Source organism: Sycon ciliatum, chromosome 1, assembly GCF_964019385.1.
Source record: "Sycon ciliatum chromosome 1, ocSycCili1.1, whole genome shotgun sequence".
NCBI classification, from domain to species: Eukaryota; Metazoa; Porifera; class Calcarea; order Leucosolenida; family Sycettidae; genus Sycon; species Sycon ciliatum.
In genome coordinates, this window is record NC_088643.1 from 22,668,470 (window position 1) to 22,690,553 (window position 22,084).

The window sequence follows — 22,084 nt, forward strand, 5'->3', positions numbered from 1 at the left end:
ACCAACAATTGGCAACATGCATGCATAGGAAAGAGGATCGCGAGGGGAAGAGGTCTTCTGCATGTAGCTTTTCATTCTGTGTGTGATTATTGTGAGGTTTTGTGTGAAATTTTAATTTTCAGCTATCACATTTCGTTAATTTCTTACTTTTTAGATGGGGTCCATGGACTAGAACACAATAACTTTTTTTAGAAAACTGCCATAAAGCAGTTTTTATTGCTATAATTTCTTTTGTTTTTTCTGTCACCAATCAATGGAATGCCCTATATCAATATGTAAATGATGGCCTTCACATCATATCAATACCATATTATACGCATTGATGTGCAAGCCTTTTCTTGCAGAAAATGGCACTAGCATAATGCATGTTCTTCTGCGGGTAAACATGTGAGCATGCAGTGGTGGTTATACTTTTTTTATACGGAGGTCATTCTGTGCATGTTGCTGTTGCAGAATTTCATGACTCTGTCATAAAATTGTCTTGCCTTTCAGATATTTCAGATTTCTCCACCCTCAATCAGATTTATTTGAGAAATGTAGCCATGCGGCAGGTGCGTGTCGCAAATGTTTTTGTTGATTCTGTGTTTATAATGGTTTATAGTCATGGGTTATCGTGATAAGGTCATCCAGCATCATGTTGAAACTGAAATCGTAATCCTGTTGATGTCGATACAACTTTTGGAAGTAGTTCAATGACTTCAAACTGTTAGTCCACGATTGTCTAAAACAACACAGCAAAGGAGGAACAATAAACATGTATTAAAATGTAAACGAATACATTGCTGAGTCCAAAACCTCGTTCCAACAACTACACTGATCCTGAGGAGAAAAGGTACAAGGCTATGGTTGGAGGTACTGAGAGATAAACAAGGCACTCCACAATAATAAAATCTTACACATCTTTTGGTGAGTATGAATGATGTCCAGTCGAACCTCTTTAGGACGAACACCAAGGGACCGATGGTATTTATTCTGTGAGCTTAACCTATTTTATAACCGGAGAATACAATTATATCTCCAATAGACATACGAATAGATTTCTTCTACGGCGAAAGATTCTAAGCCACACCAACTCATTGCCTCGTCTCGTATGAAACAATTGAGTCACTAGGGAGATTCTGCAAAACGAAAATGCGTACAAACTTTCGCTCTACATCATGAAGTGCGAAACTTCGCACCTTTGGACGCGAAACTTGCAGGGAACGCGAAATGAACTGTCGTAGGAAATTTCGTGAGGTCGGGTCATGGCGTAAGTGCACTTGGCCCGCGCAAACTACGAAAATGTGCAGAACGCAAAGTTCGTGCAAAAATTCGCACACACTTTCGCAAGGACTGTCGCGAAACTTCGTTCGAATTTTCGTTTTGCAGAACCTCTCTACTGAACCTTTCTTTAGCAACATGACGGCAACTCAAACAGCAACAGAGAAAGTACGATACATGTACTCCACATTCTTACAGGTACTACAAACAGATTGCAGATCGTAATTCTTGCTTTGGCGGCACGAAACTTTATTTGAGGCAGTGCAATCTCGGCGGTACTCACAAATCAAACAGCCCAGACTTGAGTAAACAAATCCAATCATACAAGTACGAGATTTTCACGAGACGAGACTGCACCCATTGGCTTGTTTCGTATGAAACAAACAAGTTACTGAACCTCTCCACAATAGAGATTTCCCCTGATATGCGAATTTATTTTGCAAACTCGGTCAATTGGTACTTGAACCTTTCCCTCCAGATTGGGAACTGCCAACGATAGTATGCCACTGACCAGTGCCTTACTTGTAACGTACCAATGTACAATGAATATGAGTATTTCGACAACACATCTAACATAAGCCTTACCGTCAAGAAGTTGAACTCGCGTTCTTCGCACACTGCAGACAAGGGCAAAGAGATAAAAATGGATCTAAATCCGAATAAAATCAGCACACGTTTCCGTAAATGAAAGGTGAACATAAGCAAATGAATTGAAGGAAACCGGTCAACTTAGAGATCACCTGTCATCGAGTATTCCGTAAAAGGAGGCCTCGCAGCTCGGCAGCAGAAAAGCAAAATTTAGAAAAGAGATCCTGTCAACTTTTCCATTATTTATTGCATTCCGCCCCAAAATCAGCACACTTTTCCTAAATGAAAGAGTCAACACAAGCAAATGAATCAAAGGCAACTGGTCAACTCACCTGTCATTGAGTAATATTCCGCGAAAGGAGGTCTCAGCAGCGCCGAAACGAAATAAGCCAGGCCATGAGACGAAATATCCGAAACAGCTCATGCATGCAAGAAGCAGTTCCAAAGAAGGAAGTTCCTCGCGCATGCACATCCGAACACGGATCCGCGGACTGCATGCACTGAACACAATGTCTGCCGTGCACGTGCACAGCACACGGCTACCACGCGTTGGTAGATCTAATACCGAGCACCTTACGTAGAGACTTACGTAGCCTAAGTGAAATACCGAGCACCTTACGTAGAAACTTACGTAGCATAGCGGTGTCGTTTTTTCTGCCATGTGAACACAATAATAGAAAAGCTGACAGGATCGCTTTTCTAAATACCGAGCACCTTACGTAGAGACTTACGTAGCCTAAGTGAAATACCGAGCACCTTACGTAGAAACTTACGTAGCATAGCGATGTCGTTTTTCCTGCCATGTGAACACAATAATAGAAAAGCTGACAGGATCGCTTTTCTAAATGTACAATTGCGTTCTCACCAAAGACAACACAACACATGATCTTACATGATGATAAGGTAATCTGCAATTCATAAGGTCAAAAAAAACTCAATAAGCGCGACATGTAGTGCGACAACAAGAGACAACCACTGGACATACATGTAACTAACGAGGTTTTGACGACCTACCTAACAGCCTAAGTGTGAATTTGATTTGTTTCTGCTTGCAAAGGTTGGGTTTCCTTGTGTGGATGTATACAGCTGTAGGTAGGACTCTTCAACATCTGGACGCACGCATCCGACAACACGCACCGCTACACCTTATTCCACAACACGCACGATCCACTCGACCACGGAGGGGACGTCCAGCAAAGAATCATCCTGGTACAAGATGGTCCAACGCAGCGGCATCAACACCAAGGAACGTCACCTCACAATTAACTAGACCACCAGAAAAACAACCGGACAAGACACCTACGTGCGTGGCAGTGACAGGAACCGCATCAACCAGAAGAATAACAAGATCGGCAACGGCGGCGATGGCAGCGACTAAAGCACAGACAGAGGCAACGGCTAGGGTCCACTCGACTAGCCATGTGAAATCGGATGTGTCCACCGCACATGCTGATTGTTCTGATGTTAGTTCTGATAAGTATGAGTCGTCCATTGCTAGTCATTTGTTTGAGCATCCTGATTGTCGTGCTGTGTATTCGGATGATTGTTTTTCGATTGTGTCACGTGTACGCAGTGCTAGATTGCTGAATGTTTTGGAAGCTGTATACATCCACACAAGGAAACCCAACCTTTGCAAGCAGAAACAAATCAAATTCACACTTAGGCTGTTAGGTAGGTCGTCAAAACCTCGTTAGTTACATGTATGTCCAGTGGTTGTCTCTTGTTGTTGCACTACATGTCGCGCTTATTGAGTTTTCTCGCATTTGCACCTTTGTGTCATTATTGCAATTTTCGCTGTTTACTTTAGCTATCTTCTTTCTTTCTTTCTTTCTTTTTGCGCTGTTTTACCACCTTCTTACTGTATTTAATCCACTGTTCCTGTTCCTTTTCCCTTGCCTGTATTTCACCTGATGAGAAGGCTTGAAAGTATACTTGTGAAGACGAAAACTTTCAAGATGTTTGTAATGAGCCTGAAGTGTGTCCTTTTTATGAGTATTATCGCATTTTTGTCTCAGAGGAAACTGTTTACATAAGGTCAAACTTTGTCTTTATAGTAGGAGCATAGCGCCAAAAGTTCAGTCAGAAGCTGTCATCGCCGTCGTTCACAGCATAATGCTCACCAGCAGATACGTCCAGTCAAGTTCTCAATCAAAGACATTCGCGTTGGTTATTCATTTGTCCCGGTGTACAGTGCACACGCTTGTAAATAAAGAAAGAGAAGAAAATATTCACTTCACCGTAAATGACCAAGTCATCCATTGGAAAATCTCTCCTACATCCAGTATTTTTGAATCACTTCGCTCAAGTTGCTTCTCAGATAGCGCAGCAAAAAAGAAAAGGCAGTGTGGTACAGCAGTTGGATACAACTACAGTTGTCATACCTGTGTGACACTGTGCGTGGGTCACTACAGTTGTCATACCTGTGTGACACTGTGCGTGGGTCACTACAGTTGTCATACCTGTGTGACACTGTGCGTGGGTCACTACCGGCGTTGTCATACCTGTGTGACACTGTGCGTGGGTCACTACCGGCGTTGTCATACCTGTGTGACACTGTGCGTGGGTCACTACAGTTGTCATACCTGTGTGACACTGTGCGTGGGTCACTACAGTTGTCATACCTGTGTGACACTGTGCGTGGGTCACTACATATTCTCATACCTGCGTGATACTGTGGGTTGGCGCCTGTGATCCGCGCCCGATGCTGTGCACCGGTGGTGCCTGAGAGGGACGACCGTTGCTCACGCCACCGCCGCCGCCATGCGACCGGTGCACCTTGACGCTACCACCGCCATTGCTGTGTCTCATTGGATTACGCACGTAGCTGCCCTCCATTGACAGGTGACTGACGCGTCGGGAGTGCAGGTCCGCCGAGCGCGACTTCCTGCGACACAGGCGGCGCGTGAATCGTTTCCAAGACGCGACCGTCTTGCCCGACCAAATCCAGACGCTGGACGTTACGCCCACCACCAGCAGCATGAAGTACTTGACGACGTAGACGGCGAATATCGGAGCATCGCAGTGCGTGCCTGTGCAGCCTGGTCGGCACAGTGGCTCGGTGCAGTGCGTGCGCCAGTGATCCCGGTCGGCATACTCGTGGGCATAGATGCCGAGAACCACGCTGGCCGGCCCAGTGTAAAACACAGACAGGATGCCTATGCGCACGATCAGCTGCTCCAGTTTCTGAGTGCTGCGGCCGCCGTCCTTCATCATTGTACGTATTCGGATCAGCGACGCAATGCCGATGATAATGAACAGCGTTCCTATTGCCAAGTAGACGGAGATGGGTATGATCACGAAGCCCAGAAGCGACGACTTCTTGAAATTTCCAACCGAGCAGACGCGGGCAAGCTCGTCCGCATCCACATTCTCCGTGGCCACGAGTACGAGGGTCTTCAGGGCTGGAGCACCCCAGGCAATGATGTGGAAGTGTGTGGAGTGCTTGGCAATGGCCTCTGTTCCCCACTTGAAGCCGGCAGCCAGCAGCCAGGTCAGCGTCAAGACCAGCCACCAGCTGTACGATGCCATCCATGAGAAGTACAGTAGCAGAGCGATGATCGTGCACGGGCCAGAGTTGGTGCCAGCGTTGACCAGCTCAGAGCCAGAGCACACCAGAACTGTATCTCCAGCAATTAACCTTGCAATGAATGCCAACGAAAATATGCTGTAGGAGAGGCTGAGAAATACGATTGGCTTCTCCGGGTAGTTGAAGCGTTCTCGATCCATGAAGAACGTGGCCACCGTGATAAGCGACGACAAAAGGCAAAGTACAGACCAGATGGCGATCCATAGCGTGATGAACGAACGGTTCTCCGCCTGAAAGTAGTAGTCGCCATTGCAGGGCCGGGATCCCATTCCGGACATGTTGGCTGTCACGGGGATCAACGTCGTGCTCACTGGACCCACACTCGGCGGGAGAGGAGGCAGTACTAGGCAGTCGGTGCGGTTGTCCGCCTTCCTCGGATACCTAGTCGTGTCGTTGCAGTTGAACCGCACCGGCCAAACAAATCGGTTTGCGACGAACAGGTCGGAGCAGGAGAACTCCATTGCTGAGCAGAATTCGTCGCACGGGTAGAGTACGGATGAGTGCGCCGAAATCCCACCCGCCATGCTGCTTGTGCTGCGACACACGGGCAGGAAAGACGCGCAGACGAACAGCGGCATGTGCGCGTGGCACGTGGACGATGTCAGGATGATGCCGGCGAACTGATTGAGCTCGGCGACAACGGCCCGCCGCAGAGTGCCGTTCACGTACGCCATAGTGCTGTTGTACAGACCGTTGCACAACGCTTCGGCGCCTCCATCGGCAGTCTGTAATGGTGTGCAGATATGCTCTGTTCCTGCGGCACCAGGCACAGCCATAGCAAGCAGCAGGTACACAGCCAGCAGCCCGAATAAACGCCTTTCCACTTTACCGGCGCACAGGTCAGACACCAACATCGTGCCTGTCCTTGCACTCTGTGCACGTGTGCTTCTTATTCTTACATGACTCTTCCTCGATGTTGGCATGCTTTCAACGGCGTAGATCTGCAATGACTATACCCCCGCAGACACGGAGGCAGTACTTTTACTACCGATGATCTTCGATCTGCACGAACGATAGGCTCTATGCGCGCCCGCCGTTGCCGAGGACTCGAATAACATGGACACGTCCTGCTTGCTCAACAGCGCAGGCCGGGCAAACAAAATCCGCCGCACAAAACTCTGGCCGCAGGGATTCTTCGGGTGTCGATGTTAGAGCACTATACTCGGCCTTTGAATACCATGAATACGGAGAGTTGAGAAGCCCATCGGCCAATTACAAAAGTCAGTTTTCTATCTGTTACCAAGCCGAACAAGCACTAGCGGACATGCCCCAGGGAGCGTTTCGTCTCTCATTCGTTGTCGCGTTTCCCTAGTCTCGTCCACGGCCAACGCTCCAGGCACTTCCATCCGCGCTTTTAGGTCACCGGTACGGTCTTGGAGTCGACAAGCTTTCCTCCGGCAGGCTGAAGTAGACACCTGCGTGCAGTAGGTTGAGATTTTCAAAGTTTGCCAAGCTGCTGGTCAGCGATACTGCGAAAAAATTCTTCACGTTGTAAATGAAAACAGATCCCTTCAAGTCTCGTCAGGTCGTGTGTGTTTTCGAGCTCGTTTTGACAGTCCAGCTGCTATAGAGTGAATTCATGAACGCTCTGCGGTGGACGGACACCCACTTACAAGGGGATCGATGGCTTGTCACGATCCAGTGATGCCATATCGCCATGCACTATGAAGTATGATGTAGGGTAGTGAGTCAGGCCGAGTAGATCTACGACTTGTATTGTAAGCCAGATAGAGATACTCAGTGAAAAAACATGTTACCAAACCGGCACTGAACGGTTCAAAGACTGCTTCGCTGAGTAGATCTACGAGTGCTGCATGCTATGTTCTCGGGATCGGCTATATTGTAAAAAAGTGTAAGTGTAACGATAACCATGATAACGGGCATGCTATTTTTGTACACATGGCCGTGATGATTGTATTGTCATGTTGTTGCAAACGAAGACAGAACTAATACTTGTCCCTTGTCATCATCACTGTTACCTTCCACTGCATACGTGACCGCAAGTGTTACCGGAGTACAGTGCAGACTAGTAATGCTCGGACAGTGCTTTGCTGGGATCCCACTCTTCCCAGGATATCGGATGTATAATTATGTGACAGTTACAGACTAAAGCACAGTCAATGCGTACTGGATCTACATGATCATGATGACTGAACTCCTGGCCGGACAGCTAGCTGTTTCAACCATCCTTGTTCATGTCACGACTCACCAGCCAGGTAAGCTTTGTCCAATCGTGTACATGTATGTACATGTTACAGACATGTGACATGACAGTACACGTCTGGAGCAGTGCAGCTTCACTGAACAATCGAGGCCCACCACGCACGCACGTACACACGCACACACACGCATGCACGCACACATGCACGCATACACGCATGCATGCACACACACACACACGCACACACACACATACACACACACACACACACACATACACACACACACACATACACACACATATATCATGGGGGATCGAATCCCGGGGACTCGAAACAACTGAGAGTCGGCCAGTGCCAAACCTTCATCGTATCTTCACACGGTGAGCACAATCCCCTGTGTAGCCAGGTGTCAAGCTACCCATTGAGGGTCATCCGGCCCTGCCAAACGGGTCAGTGACGAACAGCCTCAGCACAGGGGCCGGGTTCAACTGGCCAAGAAGATGTACTGGGGAACTTAAAATACACAGTAACATGTAAGTCACTGTCAGTCATTTGCCTGATTGCTCGACTCGGCGATAGGAACTACTTGGCTAACGTTTTAAAAAAAATAATTCCAGCAGGACATATTTCTTCTGATGTGTTCTGTGACTCCAGCATGCTGTGGTCAATACTACTACATGTAAGTAGTAAGTTGTACGTGTTGTTGCGGCTCACTGCTACTACCAAAACTGGTCACGTGGGTCCCCCCGGCCCCCGGGAGAGGGGAGAGATACCGTAGGCTCCGAAAAGGAATCTTAGTGGGGGAAGGATGACTCAATTGGCTATGGCCCGCCCCGGCATCGGCCGACACCCCCTGAAATCCCAAAACTCTGGGTGGACTTGGAAATGATCCCACGTAAGGGCTCGCCACATCTCAAGCTCAGTAAGTGGGTGAGGACATGGACAGGGTTCAGAAAAAAGATTGAATCCCGGGGATTGACGGAGCAGGGTATCTGTCCCGAGATCCATCTTCTTTTCCACCCTGCCTCCACTGAAGGTAATACTTGCTGCCCTAAAATCAGAGTGCTCAGTACGCGCACAAAGAGTACTCTCAAACCACTTACAAATAATTGCACAGTGCTGCACAATGAAATCCAGTCGCGCCGCTCAAGTACGCGCCGGGTGTTGCGCAGCCCTAGACCCGCGAACAACGGGCTGCAAAATGGTGCGAGGCGCAAACTTGAGTGATGTGGCTGGATTTCGTTTAGCAGTACTGTGCATGCGTATACGTCATGTAGTTGTGTTGTTTGTCAGGATTCGGAGATGTGAGTATAGAGGCCGCAAGTTATGCGAAAGACGTCACAATGATGGGTTTTAGCAGATTTCAGAATAGCTTACAACTTGCACTAAGAGCTCGTTCGAATTGTCTTCATCAACTGTTTAAACAAAATTTAATTTTTAAAGAGACTAGTTGAAGTGTCCCAATAGAACGGTTCCTATAATTTTAGAGTTTTTCAGTGGAATTGTCATGGCAATAATGATGTCCGATCAGATCGACAATCTCGATGTACACATGACGTAGCTATTCCAAACTCTTCGGAACTAATCCACCTCTCCCATCGGATGAGGTTGTGGAGTTTCGAGGAGTTTCGTTTTTCTGAAGAGGCCAATAAGGCCACCTCTTCAGAAAAACGAAACTCCTCGAAGTCAAAGAGTGACAATTTGAACGCGATCAGGCTAACTACATGTAAGTATCAAAAGAGTATTTGTTTCATTCTGTGTCACAGTATGCTAAAATACTTGTTCATGCATAGTACCACCGATTCAAGTCGAGTGTTTTAAACTTGATATCAGCTCACAGCCTGACCACGGCATACAGCTGTCTAACATTGTGTAAGGCTGCCCTTCAATCCTTCAGCCGGTTTCATTCTCTTATTCACTTCACAAGTTCCGAAATAGTTACGTACCGTGATCCGAGAGTGATAGTAGAATTTTTATTGCTGATGTCTGCCATTGATACCAGGGGAGAAACACAGAACAGGGGGGGGGGGGAGGGGGGGGGGTAGGCTTTCCCAAATCGGCCCGTTTTTTTTTCGCCTATTCGCCTTTTCGCTCAGCTGAAAAATACATCAGATTCGGCTGCAAAAATCAGGTGATTGTTCAAAAATCGGCTGCAAAATTGGAAAATATTGGAATATTGGCTTCAAAATTGGTGAGATATAAGCCTTTTGCGCGTTGTACAGATGCACGAAATCCCGTAGAATCCCGTAGAACCTAATGGGTGTTGAATGTGCAGGACCCTATTGTGTTTTCTGCTATTTCCACTAAGAAATGGGCGCTGAAGGCATTTCAAACGAAAACCTTTTCTGTCAAAGATCTAGCTAGTCATTAGTTCTAACCAAAGTGAAGAAGCTGGAAAAAGGGATTGTTTGCCATTAGTTATGAGGCTAAAATTGGTCCACTGCGCATGCATAGCGCACAATGAACACCCAACCGGGTCTGTACACACCTACGCCCTAGTGCTGAACTAAGTTACTTCGTACATCTGTACAACGCGCCGGTGATTTTAGCGCCGGTGATTTTTTAGCGAAGGGAGTGTTTTCGCTAATGTTTTTCTGCGCCAGTCGAGATTTTCCATGTACGGTACAGTACAAGCCATCTCTTTTTTTTTTTTAATTAATCCTGAGACTTGGATCTCTAAAAGATCAAGTTTCATCGCGAATTGGTCCTGATTCAGAAAACGCTAAAAAGTGTACCTGTTAGAATTAGCCATTCTACTTTACTTCCACGGAGTCCCAGATCTCTCATCGAGCTCAGTCTGAGTGGTGAAAAGAGATACCCGGACCCATCAACACTGCTGCTGAGCACTTGTATTTTTTATCACTTGAATGTTGTATTGGCTATTTGCCACTTTTGACTGTGACTGAGTTTTGGTACAGTAAAACCTGTCAAGGCGACCACTCGGATAAGCAACCACCTGTTCTAGAAGACCACTGAAATCAGCACCAAGGAATGCTATTTCCAGTCAAATGACCCTGGATAAGGAGACCACCTGGTTACAGAGACCACGTTTTGAAGGTCCCTTGAGCGGTCGTCGACAGGTTTCACTGTACACTCAAACGTCTCTTAACGCCTCAGATACGGGCACGTCTCTCTACCGGGCACCTTCAACTTGAGTTCCTATGGCAAAAATGCTTAGAATTTGGGAGGTTTGAACTTTTTTTGTATGCGCAAGTGCTTATTTGTCACTGCCAACCTGTGAAATCCATACATTTTAATCAATGGATTCTTTCTGTAACCTGAGGCTGAATGTGGGCAAGGCAATACTTGCCAAAATATGTAGACCATGGTTTGTAAACGTCCGATCGGCCGAGTGTACTTCGAAGCAGGGAGTCGTCAAATACTTGACGACTCCCTGCTTCGAATTAGCCCTTTGCGGTGCATCAGTCATTTACGACCTAGGCACTACGCCACTAGGGCCTAGGGCGCTAGGCCGCCGCGCCCGCGCCGCCTATAGCCTGCACGTGCACGTCGATGTACGTCGACGTCTTTCACCATTGTTCACGTCATGATGTGCCCCATGTCACGTGACGTAAGGTCTGCTGTGTCTTGATGTCATGATGACTTGTTTCAATGATTATTTTTACTGAGTATAAAATGTTGTTTGAGTTTGATGACGATGTGCAGTGTTTTTGATTCTCGATCTCTAGTTATGACCCAGGGGCCAGGGCTCTATCTTGATTCTACATGTAGCAGAAGCAAGTGTTAGTTTTGCAGAGGAAGAACTGCTGGTCGTCAGCGGTAGACCAGGTAGACTACGGAGCCTTGTTTCAAGTTGTAAACAAGACATCTAAAAAGCCTTCCTTATCAATTTCAAGAATTTGAAATTCTGAAATTGTTCAGAAAGTTAGTTCATCGACAAAAGGCGTCATTTGCGCGTTGTCTTATTATGCTGGGTAGCTGCTCAGTTTGTGTATAGCCACAGGCGTGCGGGAGGCAATGGAGGACATACCGGTGAGTGATTGTCTCATACTAGCCACGAGCTATTGCCATTCGAGTTGTCGGGAAAATCTTCAGTTCCTCAAATGGATAAAAACTACTCAGTATGTTCATACCACTGGTGGAAGTTTTACTACAATGGGATGTGCATGCATCACACTGACTACTCGTGGCATGCCCTTGTCCGCATTGACCTGCACATCAGCAAGCTCTACATGTAGTGAGACATGGTGTACAACAAACAGCGAAATGCGCACACAGCATTTGATACAACGTGTATCTGTCCGCAGGAAAGCCGTTATATTATGCAGAGCAAATGCATATGAAACTGGGCTGTTGAGCCAAAAGTATTCATGCAAAAGAGAAAGGACCAAGAATCGAGTTATGACTAACAGTCAGTCCACCAAGGTAGCTAGATAGTCATAACTCTGAACTTATTGGTCTTTTCTCTTTTACATACATACACATGAGCATGAGATACTATAGGCAGTGCTGCCAAACTGTCTGATTTTTCGGACAGTGTCCGCTTTTTGAAGGCTCTTCCGAAAACCGGTCCGAAAAGGGAAACGTCCGAAAAGCAGCCAAAATGTCGGAGATCATTACTTTCCTATGCAGAAGTCCTGTACTTTCACTTTTCAGCGCAACTGAAGGCACAAATCTGGGGTTACCATGGCAACGAAGCGAATTTTTCATGGTGTTTTAGGCGATATTTTGAATTCTCTGTAAAAAAATTGCAGAGGGGAAAAATTCGCACCATGTGGCCAGCCTTGGGGGTGAACGGTGTCCGATTTTGGGCGAAAATTATTTGGCAGCACTGTATAGGGGTTAATGTGTTCAGTCAGGCTGCAATTAGGACCGCGATAGATTGCAGCTGCCAGTCGCAGCAACAACCGCATTTTGGTCTTCTTCAAAATTTACCAGTAGCCATGGAATCATGTGTCCAACTCGTACAGTTCGCTCTTATCCATTCTTTCCCTTTCTCTTTTTCTCTTGCGGGTTGGGTGTGTGATTCTGAAGTATAAAACAAAACACCCCACCCCCCCCCCCCCCCCCCACCCACGCACACACACACACTAGGTGACCATGGGTAGTGCAGACCTGACGAGCGGTGGTACCCACACCCCAGGTCGAATGCTTTTTTTGCCGTGCACCATGGTATAATACTGTCGCAACTACCGCTGTGGACCGATCGTGAATTTGCTGAAGAAACTCTTTGGGAACATATTGCTTGTTATGCCTGTCGCATGGCCCTTCCAATGCATCTAACAGGTTCGTGTGTGTATGTATATATTGTTACTTTCGATTAGGGTTCGTTGTAGAATGCTCGGAACACACTCTCACAAACAAACTACGCAAGAATCTTCACCACGCACAGATGGACACTTTCAGTGTGGATAGAAAACCAACTTCAACTCTCACCACTACAACGTATAAAGCAAGAACACAAGAATGGAATACACTTCCAAGAGAAACACACACCGAGCGAACTGCAAAGCAAACACAAGTGGTAGACAAAGCCAGACCAATAAAACCGAAACACGCAGTACCACAAGCCTCCACGTGCGCAGCGTGGGAATCTGGAGTGATTTGCATCGGTCACGCGACACGTGCAGCCACACAGGCGCGGGCATGTAAAACGCGCATGCAAGCAATGCATGAAAGGTGCCAGTGACATGGGCGGAACAGTGAACTAAACGTAACATACCTCCCTCATGAGCGAACCTAGGACTATGAGCGAATACGATAAGTAGAACCATGGACACTGGTTAGATATGATTACTGTGAAGTACGACACATGGACATAATTATTGAGAGGCTAAACTAACGACAGCGAGAAAACAGTGCTATTGAAGTCATGCAACCAGTACGCTTGACAGGATACTATGAATGGTACTGTTATTCAAACTCAGGCAGATCCACTGCAGCTGTACCTGCCATCTTCTCACCGGTCGGAGCCACATCTAGCGGCACAAGCTGGTGAACGCTTCTCTTGTAGACTTTGCCGCTCACCTTGATGTCGACCACACGGATACGTCCATCTCTGCCGGGGTATGTCGCTACTACTCGGCCTAATGACCAACATGCGCGGGGTATCGAGGAATCAGCAACGATCAGTACTGTGCCGACGTCCAAATCGACGGCATCTTTAAGCCACTTTGTGGTGAGGTTGGCACGTGCAACAACCTCTTTCATCCACCTCTTCCAGATCTGCTGCATGAGGTTCTGTAGAACTTTCCACCGATGTCGGGGGTTGATACGGCCGTCAGACTCCACGTGTTCCAAGGGCGTTGTCATTGATGCAGGGGCGTCACCGGACCCCTTCACAGGGGGGTGCACAGGAATTTTGCACAGGAAATATTGTGCACAGGAAAACACGAAAAAGTTCGGTGATAGTGAGCTGGCCAGACACTTTCCTTTTTCGAGAAGACGACATTTTGAGAGGAAACAGCTCCAATGACTCTTCAAGTGTGGTGACCTGACTAACTTACTTGCGACCACACTGAATTATTTCTTCTGTTTCAAACAAACACCCAGCACGCCGCCGCGCGTGTAGATTCTAGTACAAGGCCAAAGGATGCAGCGCTGCGCACACGTGCACGCGTACGCGCGTAGTAGGTAAGTACACGTACTAAATTAGTAGTTTTTTTCTTCAGACTTTTCCCGTTTGTCTCTTTCCCTCAAACCAGTTAATAAATTAGTAGCAGTAGTACTAGAGTACTAGTACGATCCGTCATGTACATGCACTCGCTACATGCACTCGCTACATGCACTCACGCGATCGCGGCAGTGCAGTACAACTACCGTAGAATCCCGCGGATAAGCCCACCCGCGTATAAACCCATGCCCGCGCATAAGCCCAGGGTTTGTTCGAACATCACACAGCTTCATCGTACATAGGTCATACCGAGGGTCCATAAATTATGGACTCTTGGCCATACCATGTACGTAGTACATGCACATTATATAATTTATAGTTTTTTTCGTACATTTCAGGACAATCATCGGTTGTTTTTGTTTGCACAGTGGTTTTCAGCAATGTACTTCTCACTTCCTTGATACTTTTCAATAGCACAACTTACTTGGTGTCGGCGTATAAGCCCATGCCCGCGTATAAGCCCATGTTCTTGTATAAGCCCACCGAAATGTCCTTGTGAAACAGATAAGCCCATGGGCTTATCCGCGGGACTCTACGGTAGTTTTAGTGCATGCAGGTTATTAGTAGATTCTACCAGCACTACACTTTTCATAACCAGGAATTCGCAAAAAACCAAGGTCGAATTTTTTAGGGGGGTGCACGTGCCCCCCGAGCCCATCACGGGTGACGCCCCTGATTGATGCATGGCCAATCAGGAAGTGCGCGGGTGTTAGCGGCTCGGGATCAAATAGTGAGGCCATGCAGCTGAGAACGCCACGTTTGGTAAGCGTGACAGGGGCTGGACTCCGGCAGTGGAAAGTGAAGTAGTCATCAGCGATCATCCACGAGACTCCCAGAGCCTTCTGCATCGCCTTGCCGGACCCATCCTGCTCAGTGAAGGTCTTCGCGATGTCCAATGCTCGGTCTTCTTCAGGAATGGACTGCATGACCATGATGACCACCGGGCTATTCGACATCCGCTTGCGTAGGTGAAAGCCGCCCATACTTTGCAGACATTGGAGCTGCTCCTGTACCCGGATCGCCTGTTGCTCAGTTGGTAGCGACTTCAGCATGTCGTCTACATAGAGGGGCTGGCGGATGGTGCTACACGTCTCCGTGTCGAACTGATCGCCAAACTTCTCAGCCGTCTCTAGAAGAGCCCGTCCGGCCAGGTATGGCGGTGCCTTAATGCCGAAGGCGAGTCGAGTGAACTCGAACACACGTATATCGTCATCCACGAACCATAGGAAGCGGTGGTAGCGCCGGTCCTCAGGTCTCAGGCCGACCTGCAGAAACATCTCCGAAATGTCGGCGATCAGTGCGATGGGGTGCTCACAGAAACGGATGAGGACCTTCACAAGGTCGTTCTGGAGCTTGGGCCCTGCCAGCATGCAGTCATTAATGCTGCTTCCATTGAACTGAGCAGCAGCGTCGAAGACGACACAGACTTTGGTGGTGGCCTTGTCCTCTCGCACGACAGGGAAGTGCGGAAGGAGCCACCCGTCTGTAGCACCGCTGCATTCTTCCTGTGCTGTCAGCATCCTGATGTATGACTTGTGAAGGTAGTCCTCCAGTACCTTGGCATAGCGGACTTGTACGTCAGGCCGTCGCTGCAGGGAACGTACCAAGAATCTGAGTCGACACTCAGCTTGAACTCGATTGCTCTTGACCCCAGGCGGCTCCTCTGTCTTCCACGGGATGGTGACCTCGAAGCGCCCATTCACGTGACGGATGTACTGGCGGGTGTTACTCTCAGCTTGGCGCTCATCCGGTGTCAAGTACTCATCTGATGATGTCTCCATCCCGACTGATTCAAGTTCCCAGAACTTCTTCACCAGTGTGTCCAGTCCTGAGCGCGTTGCCTCCGCGACATGGAAAGTGCTGTGACTGCTGGGGCCTTCGGAGCGTATGCTGGGACCAAAGCACACCCAGCCGAGAAGCGTTCGTCTGGCGATGGGATCGCCGTCGTTGCCAACTCGCTCCTCCTGCACAACGTGAAGTACAGAGGCATTCAAGCCGACGAGTATGTCAACCTTGGCGTGAGCTACAGTTGCAAACTCAATGTCGGATAGGTGTCGCCACTTGCTCCGCACGGCATTCCAATTGGTGACATGGAGCTCGCTCGTGATCGTGGGCATCACATAGGCCTCCAGTTGAGTAGTGGCCTTGCTATCATGGTGGTGAAGGTGCAGCTTCACGACGCGCCGTCGGCCGCGCAGAACCTTGCCGCCGAGTACGGTCACACTCACGTCCTTGTCGTTACCCATAAGATGTAGTCGCCTTGCGAGCTGCTCTGACACATAGCTGAAGCTCGAGCCAGAGTCCAGTAGCACATTCGCCATGGCGGAATGTGCCCCGTCCATGACCTGCATAGGAACTGTCATAAATGATGTTGACCCGCTTGCGCCGTCTTCGGTCATTGGCAACCCTCCAGCCGAGTCGATTCCATGATGTGTGGTCTCTTCTGTGGATTGTGGCACCTTCTCCGCCTTGTCAGAAGCAGGCTTGCGCTCGGTGTGGAGCAACAAGTGATGCTTGTCATTACATTCCGTGCAGGCAGCTGACTCACACTCTCGCACCCAATGGCCATCACCCAGGCAGTTCAAACATAGATTCAGCAGCCTAGCCAACTCATTGCGCTTGTTGACACCTAGCGCCTTGAATTCGTTGCAGTGACGCAACTGATGTGGCCCGTTACACTTTCGGCACTTTTGTTGCCGTGCTGGAGATTTTGTGGCTGCCGACTTTTTGTCCTGCCGGCGGACACTGGCCGCTGCCAATGTCTGATGCTTCATCTTCGGTTTAGGTTGCGAAGTGCTCTAGGATTGCGTCTCCTGCTTCTCGAGCAACCCAAGCCGGTCCATGGCATGCTTCAAGTTCTTGATGTAACATAACAGCCACGTGGCGAACGCATCTATGTCAGTGCTGCCAGTTCCATGCTTATCGAAGAACTTGATCAGCATGGACTTGGGAATCTTTTCCGTCGCAATTATGCACAGCTCTTGACTCGGCGTGCTGCCACTGGTGCGAATGTTAGCAATCGTGCTGCGGAGCTTGACGGCATACTTTTTCAGGCCTTCCAGATCTCGCTCGTTGGCAATTCTTGCCTGTGTCATGACCTCTCGTATCTGCTGCTCTAGATGCCTGTCTGCTCCTCCAAACCAGGACTCCAACTCACCCCAGGCAACGGAGTAAGTGCCTGGCCTGTCAAGAAGGTCCACGACAAGATCCTTGGCTGTGCTGTGCTCAATGGCCTCCCTCAGCCGGGCCATCTTGTATTCGTCTGGCAGGCGTGATCCATGTATTGGAGGAAGGAATTTCTCCAACGGTGATAATCATGCGCCTTGCCACTGAACGTCGGCAGTTTTAGAGGCTTCACGAACGGTTGTTGTGGCATGTAGCCAGAATGCGCAAATTGATAATTTTGCGGAGGCAGGGTGCTGCTGGTCTTCGGCACGTACTGCGATGCACACACGTTCAGGGTTGAATGCGCTGAGGCCATGGGCATGGTGGAAATCCTTGGCGGCTGACTGGCTTGGTGCATCGTACTACTCACAACTGTTGGCGCATGTCCAAATGTTGGCAGTGACGTCATCATTGGCATGGGCAGCATCGGCTGTGGCGGCGCAGATCCAAACCCAATGACTGGGGGTGCTGCCCTCATAGGCAGCTGTTGAGGTGGCACTGATCGTGGCAGAGTTCCTGTTGATGCCAACACTGGCATTGATGAGGGAACACTGGGTGCTACCTGTACACTGGCTGCACTAGATGCATTGGGCACATTGTGTGTAGATACAGCAAGTCCTAGTGGCTGAAAAGCACTTTGCACAGCAGATGTCAGGGGTGCATGAAGACCACTTACTTCTTGAATGGTCTGTGGCTGGCTAGGCTGCAAAGGACTTCCCCTCTGCTCCTGGCTGTGAGAGGCTGATGAAAGGACACCAAGCAGAGGCGCTGAGATGCGTCCTTGTATACCAGATGTAGTCCTGGCCAGTGGAGCGTCAGTTCCAATGCTGCTTCTGCCAGTTCTGCAGGTCTCTGCTGGCACTAACTAAGACTGCACCAGACTGGCCAACGGATGAGTTGAGATCCAGCATAGAATCCGAACGCCCCGCACCTGAGCTGCTCTCCAAAGCGTGCTCCTCTTCGGTTCTGGTGTTTTCATCGTGTTGCTGCGACTCATCACCTCCATCCAGCGTTTCTTCCAGAAGTGCGCTCACAGCCAGCAAGCTAATATCGTTTCGGAATTTTTCCTCCCACTTGTCCAACACGTCCAAGCGTGCAGAATCCTGTTGCTGCTCCAGTAGCTCCCTATGTCCGTGGAGCAGTTCTTCAATGGCGCGCACGAGCTCCTCTGCCTGGCGTAGGTCCTTCCCAAGGTACCTGCGGCTTGGACTCGACTTGCCAAATTCACTCGACAATCCTTTTAGGCACAGTGTCAGCCTTCGCCTCAGCTGCTTGCGCTGCGTAATGATTGCCTCGTCGCCAAAGGCTGAGCCATCCAAGGCGTCCAGGTTGTCTTCACTGGTCCCATCTTGGGTAGAGCGGTCCTGCTCTAATCCATCCATGGCCGAGGAAACTGCGTATCCCGTCGGAGGTGCCAGAAATGTTACTTTCGATTAGGGTTCGTTGTAGAATGCTCGGAACACACTCTCACAAACAAACTACGCAAGAATCTTCACCACGCCCAGATGGACACTTTCAGTGTTGACAGAAAACCAACTTCAGCTCTCACCACTACAACGTATAAAGCAAGAACACAAGAATGGAATACACTTCCAAGAGAAACACACACCGAGCGAACTGCAAAGCAAACACAAGTGGTAGACAAAGCCAGACCAATAAAACCGAAACACGCAGTACCACAAGCCTCCACGTGCGCAGCGTGGGAATCTGGAGTGATTTGCATCGGTCACGCGACACGTGCAGCCACACAGGCGCGGGCATGTAAAACGCGCATGCAAGCAATGCATGAAAGGTGCCAGTGACATGGGCGGAACAGTGAACTAAACGTAACATATTATGTGTGTGTCCATGTGTATACCCGTCTGTGTCTGTGCACATGTCTGGCACAATGACAGCAGGGTGCCGAGGAACAGCTGAAGCTCGTTGCCGGCCAGCTATCTGCGCCTGATGCCATCCTTGAACCGGGTGTGACGGATGACTTGATTCGGTAAGCTACTCCTTTAGTATAGGCTGTTTGGAGTGTGCATCGAAGACGAGCTAGAGCTGATTGGCAGTTAGTTGTAGAACGCCAGTGCCGTTGGTCAGTGTCGTGCAATGTTATCGCATGAGTTCATTGATTACACAAGAGTTGATCTAGCCAGAAGTAGTCCATGGTTAGCAGGTATGACATGCTTCAAATAGAGATTGTCAAGTAACTGGTGGTGTTAGTGGACATTATAGCGTAGCTTGTAGTTCCTCGGTCCTTTTCTTTGCTGTAAAAAAATAATAATAATTCACGGTTCGCGTGAGACTCGGCCAAAGGCCCAGTTTTCCACATCCGCAGGAACGCCACCACCCTCTTCGATCAAGGCGCAGGCGCTTTGCTGTAAATCACTCCTTTAATCTTTCAATAAAACTATTTAGTAGTATTCGGCCATATGTGCTTAGGGACATTGAAGACTTCACTCTTCTGAGCTTCTCCCACTTGCCACTCCTTCCCGCTCCCAAGAGTGTGCAACCCTCCATACAGGGTCTCCGGCGATGAAAACTCACATCACGTGTTCCAAGTATGATTTGTACTACGTACAACGAAGGCTAGCGTGCGCGCAGTCCGAATATCTGCCACAATCGTGCTGGTAACTCGTGTAAGCTGAGTGGGTTACTATCTGGAGTACTTTCTCCATTGGTCGCTAAAAACGGGCTGGGAACGTACATGTATTACGGGAACACTGCATCGCATTATGTGAGTTTTCGCTGTCGGCGAACCCCATAGAAAGGGTATCCAGAGTTGCACACTCTTCTTCGGAACTTATGTACCCTTTGTATTAGTCACACCTGTCAACTGTCCACGTACGGCCAGCTCAGTTGGCTGCAGTACAGATTTTTACAGCTGAAACTATGAAATGTGTGTATGTATGCGGGCGTGCGTGCACACACGTGTGTGTGTGTATGTGTGTGTGTATGTGTCTGTGCATGTGTCTGTGCATGTGTGTATGTGTGCACGCATGTGTACTCTTCGTACTGCATTGCAGCTACATAGAGAATGGAGGCTCGGCCACCGAGGTTGTCGCCATGCTGTCCGAGAACTTCCTTGGCACAACGCATGCACTGAGCACAATGTCCTCCTGGCTGGAGGAAGCAGGTACAGTGTAGGTAGCAGGCAGCTGGCTAATCATACCATGGAGCACTACACCGGAACTGGTGTGCACGAGTCAGATTGCTCCAGATACATGCAGTCTAGTGGTGAAACGAATATCAAAACCCAGTAGCCGAATATTCTTCGGCTTAACGAACGAACGAACGAATATTCTTTCGTTAACACGGATGACATCACATGCCCTCCTCTCAGTCATTTTATTGGATATTGTCACTATTATTAGGCATGCCGAACGAAGGCATATATTTCTCCATCATTTCTAGGTCATTTTTCACCAAAATCCCCAGCTGAAGTGCCTTTCACAGGCTCAAAAAACAGCTTGAGCTTGAGACGTGATTTTCGTTCGAGCGCCATACCTCCCCTTCAGGACCTCGGATTGCGTTCGGGTGGCTTCTAAACAACAGCTGAGAGTTTGCTAGTGCTGATAGATCTTTCAATGGAGCGATTCGGTCAAGTATTCACGAAGTTACGAAAGTTTGAAGTCGCCCTGATGATTCTGCATACCGGGTTAACGAATATTCGCCATGAGAAATATTCGTTCGAATGTGTCAAACCGAACGAATATTCGAACATTCGGTATATTCGTTTCACCACTAATGCAGTCAAAACCGCTTAGTATGTACAGCGTGTAAGACATACCGTATTTTACCGGTTGTAAGTCGACCCCGGTTATAAGTCGACCCCCGTATCTGGAGGTCTCAATTCTGCGTTTTAAAGTTTTCACCCAAAGACGCACTACTAACACATCAACAAAATTATCATGTTAACATTCCTTATATAATATATATAACGTCCCAATCCTTGAAAAAAGGCCAATAAACTGGCAAAAATGTGTAAACATGGTGCACTCGTGCATACAGTGCAGGTCATTTTTCGTAAGATACTGATACTTCCCGGGTATAAGTCGACCCCCACCCTTTCTCCTTCTATTTTAAGTCGTAAAAGGTCGACTTACAACCGAAAAAAAACGGTACTATTGTGTAGTACGCACTTTTTGCAGTTGACGAAAAATTGGCACGCTTGATTGCAGCGCGGGTGTAGTGTACTTCGGCTAGGAAGTACGTTTTCCGTGTTCCTTTGTGGTTACGTCTTATCAGGTGTTACAGGTCCTCCCTCATTACAACGAGTCCGGTTACTACATAAACCCCGTTAGTAAATAGAAATCTGAAATCCCCTGGCAAAACGTGGTCTATACAACTGCTTACAGGTCCGGTTACAACATAATCCGTTAGTACATAAAATTCGTTATAACGACCCTTTGCCCAGGTCCCTGGAGTGCCAACCCTCAGTAAGATAATATTGACCATGCAAGACCAAGGCCAAAACACGTAGGATAAAGCAGAAAGAGGAAACGTATTATGTCTATGTATTCGTGAATATGGACGATCCTTTGCATCCAAGGAAGAGTTATGTTGGAGTAACTTGGAGATTTTCAATGATCTTATAACGAGTTGAAGCATCGATAATTTATGTTGTATCGAGGGTAGCAGTGCCTATTTCACCTTTAGCTGCAAGTCCTGCTACAAGATAAGTCTCGTTATAAGATAACTTTT

General features: G+C 48.3%; 2 protein-coding genes across 3 annotated transcripts in view; one reads left to right on the forward strand and one right to left on the reverse strand.

Annotated features, from left to right (window-relative positions):
• Nucleotides 1-4,125: 4,125 nt before the first annotated feature.
• On the reverse strand, nt 4,126-6,950 carry LOC135818412 (frizzled-9-like). Its single transcript, XM_065331786.1, has 2 exons — nt 4,431-6,950; nt 4,126-4,229 (listed from the first exon to the last, which is right to left on the reverse strand). Exon 1 carries the CDS (start codon nt 6,355-6,357, stop codon nt 4,504-4,506), a length of 1,854 nt encoding a protein of 617 aa, XP_065187858.1. The 5' UTR covers nt 6,358-6,950; the 3' UTR covers nt 4,126-4,229; nt 4,431-4,503.
• A 4,299-nt stretch (nt 6,951-11,249) lies between these two features.
• Nucleotides 11,250-22,084, forward strand: part of LOC135818423 (negative elongation factor D-like) — a 35,886-nt gene continuing 25,051 nt past the window's right edge. The window contains exons 1-3 of one of the 2 annotated variants that reach the window (XM_065331798.1): nt 11,250-11,589; nt 19,291-19,382; nt 20,407-20,516. In XM_065331798.1, coding sequence (XP_065187870.1) covers nt 11,575-11,589; nt 19,291-19,382; nt 20,407-20,516 — 217 coding nt within the window. In that variant the 5' untranslated portion in view covers nt 11,250-11,574. The remainder of the gene's footprint in view (nt 11,590-19,290; nt 19,383-20,406; nt 20,517-22,084) is intronic. The other variant, XM_065331804.1, reaches the window with a different exon arrangement.

Excerpts from the sequence above, each read along its gene's own strand:
- LOC135818412 (XM_065331786.1), bottom strand. The coding sequence starts at position 6,357 with ATGCCAACATCGAGGAAGAGTCATGTAAGAATAAGAAGCACACGTGCA.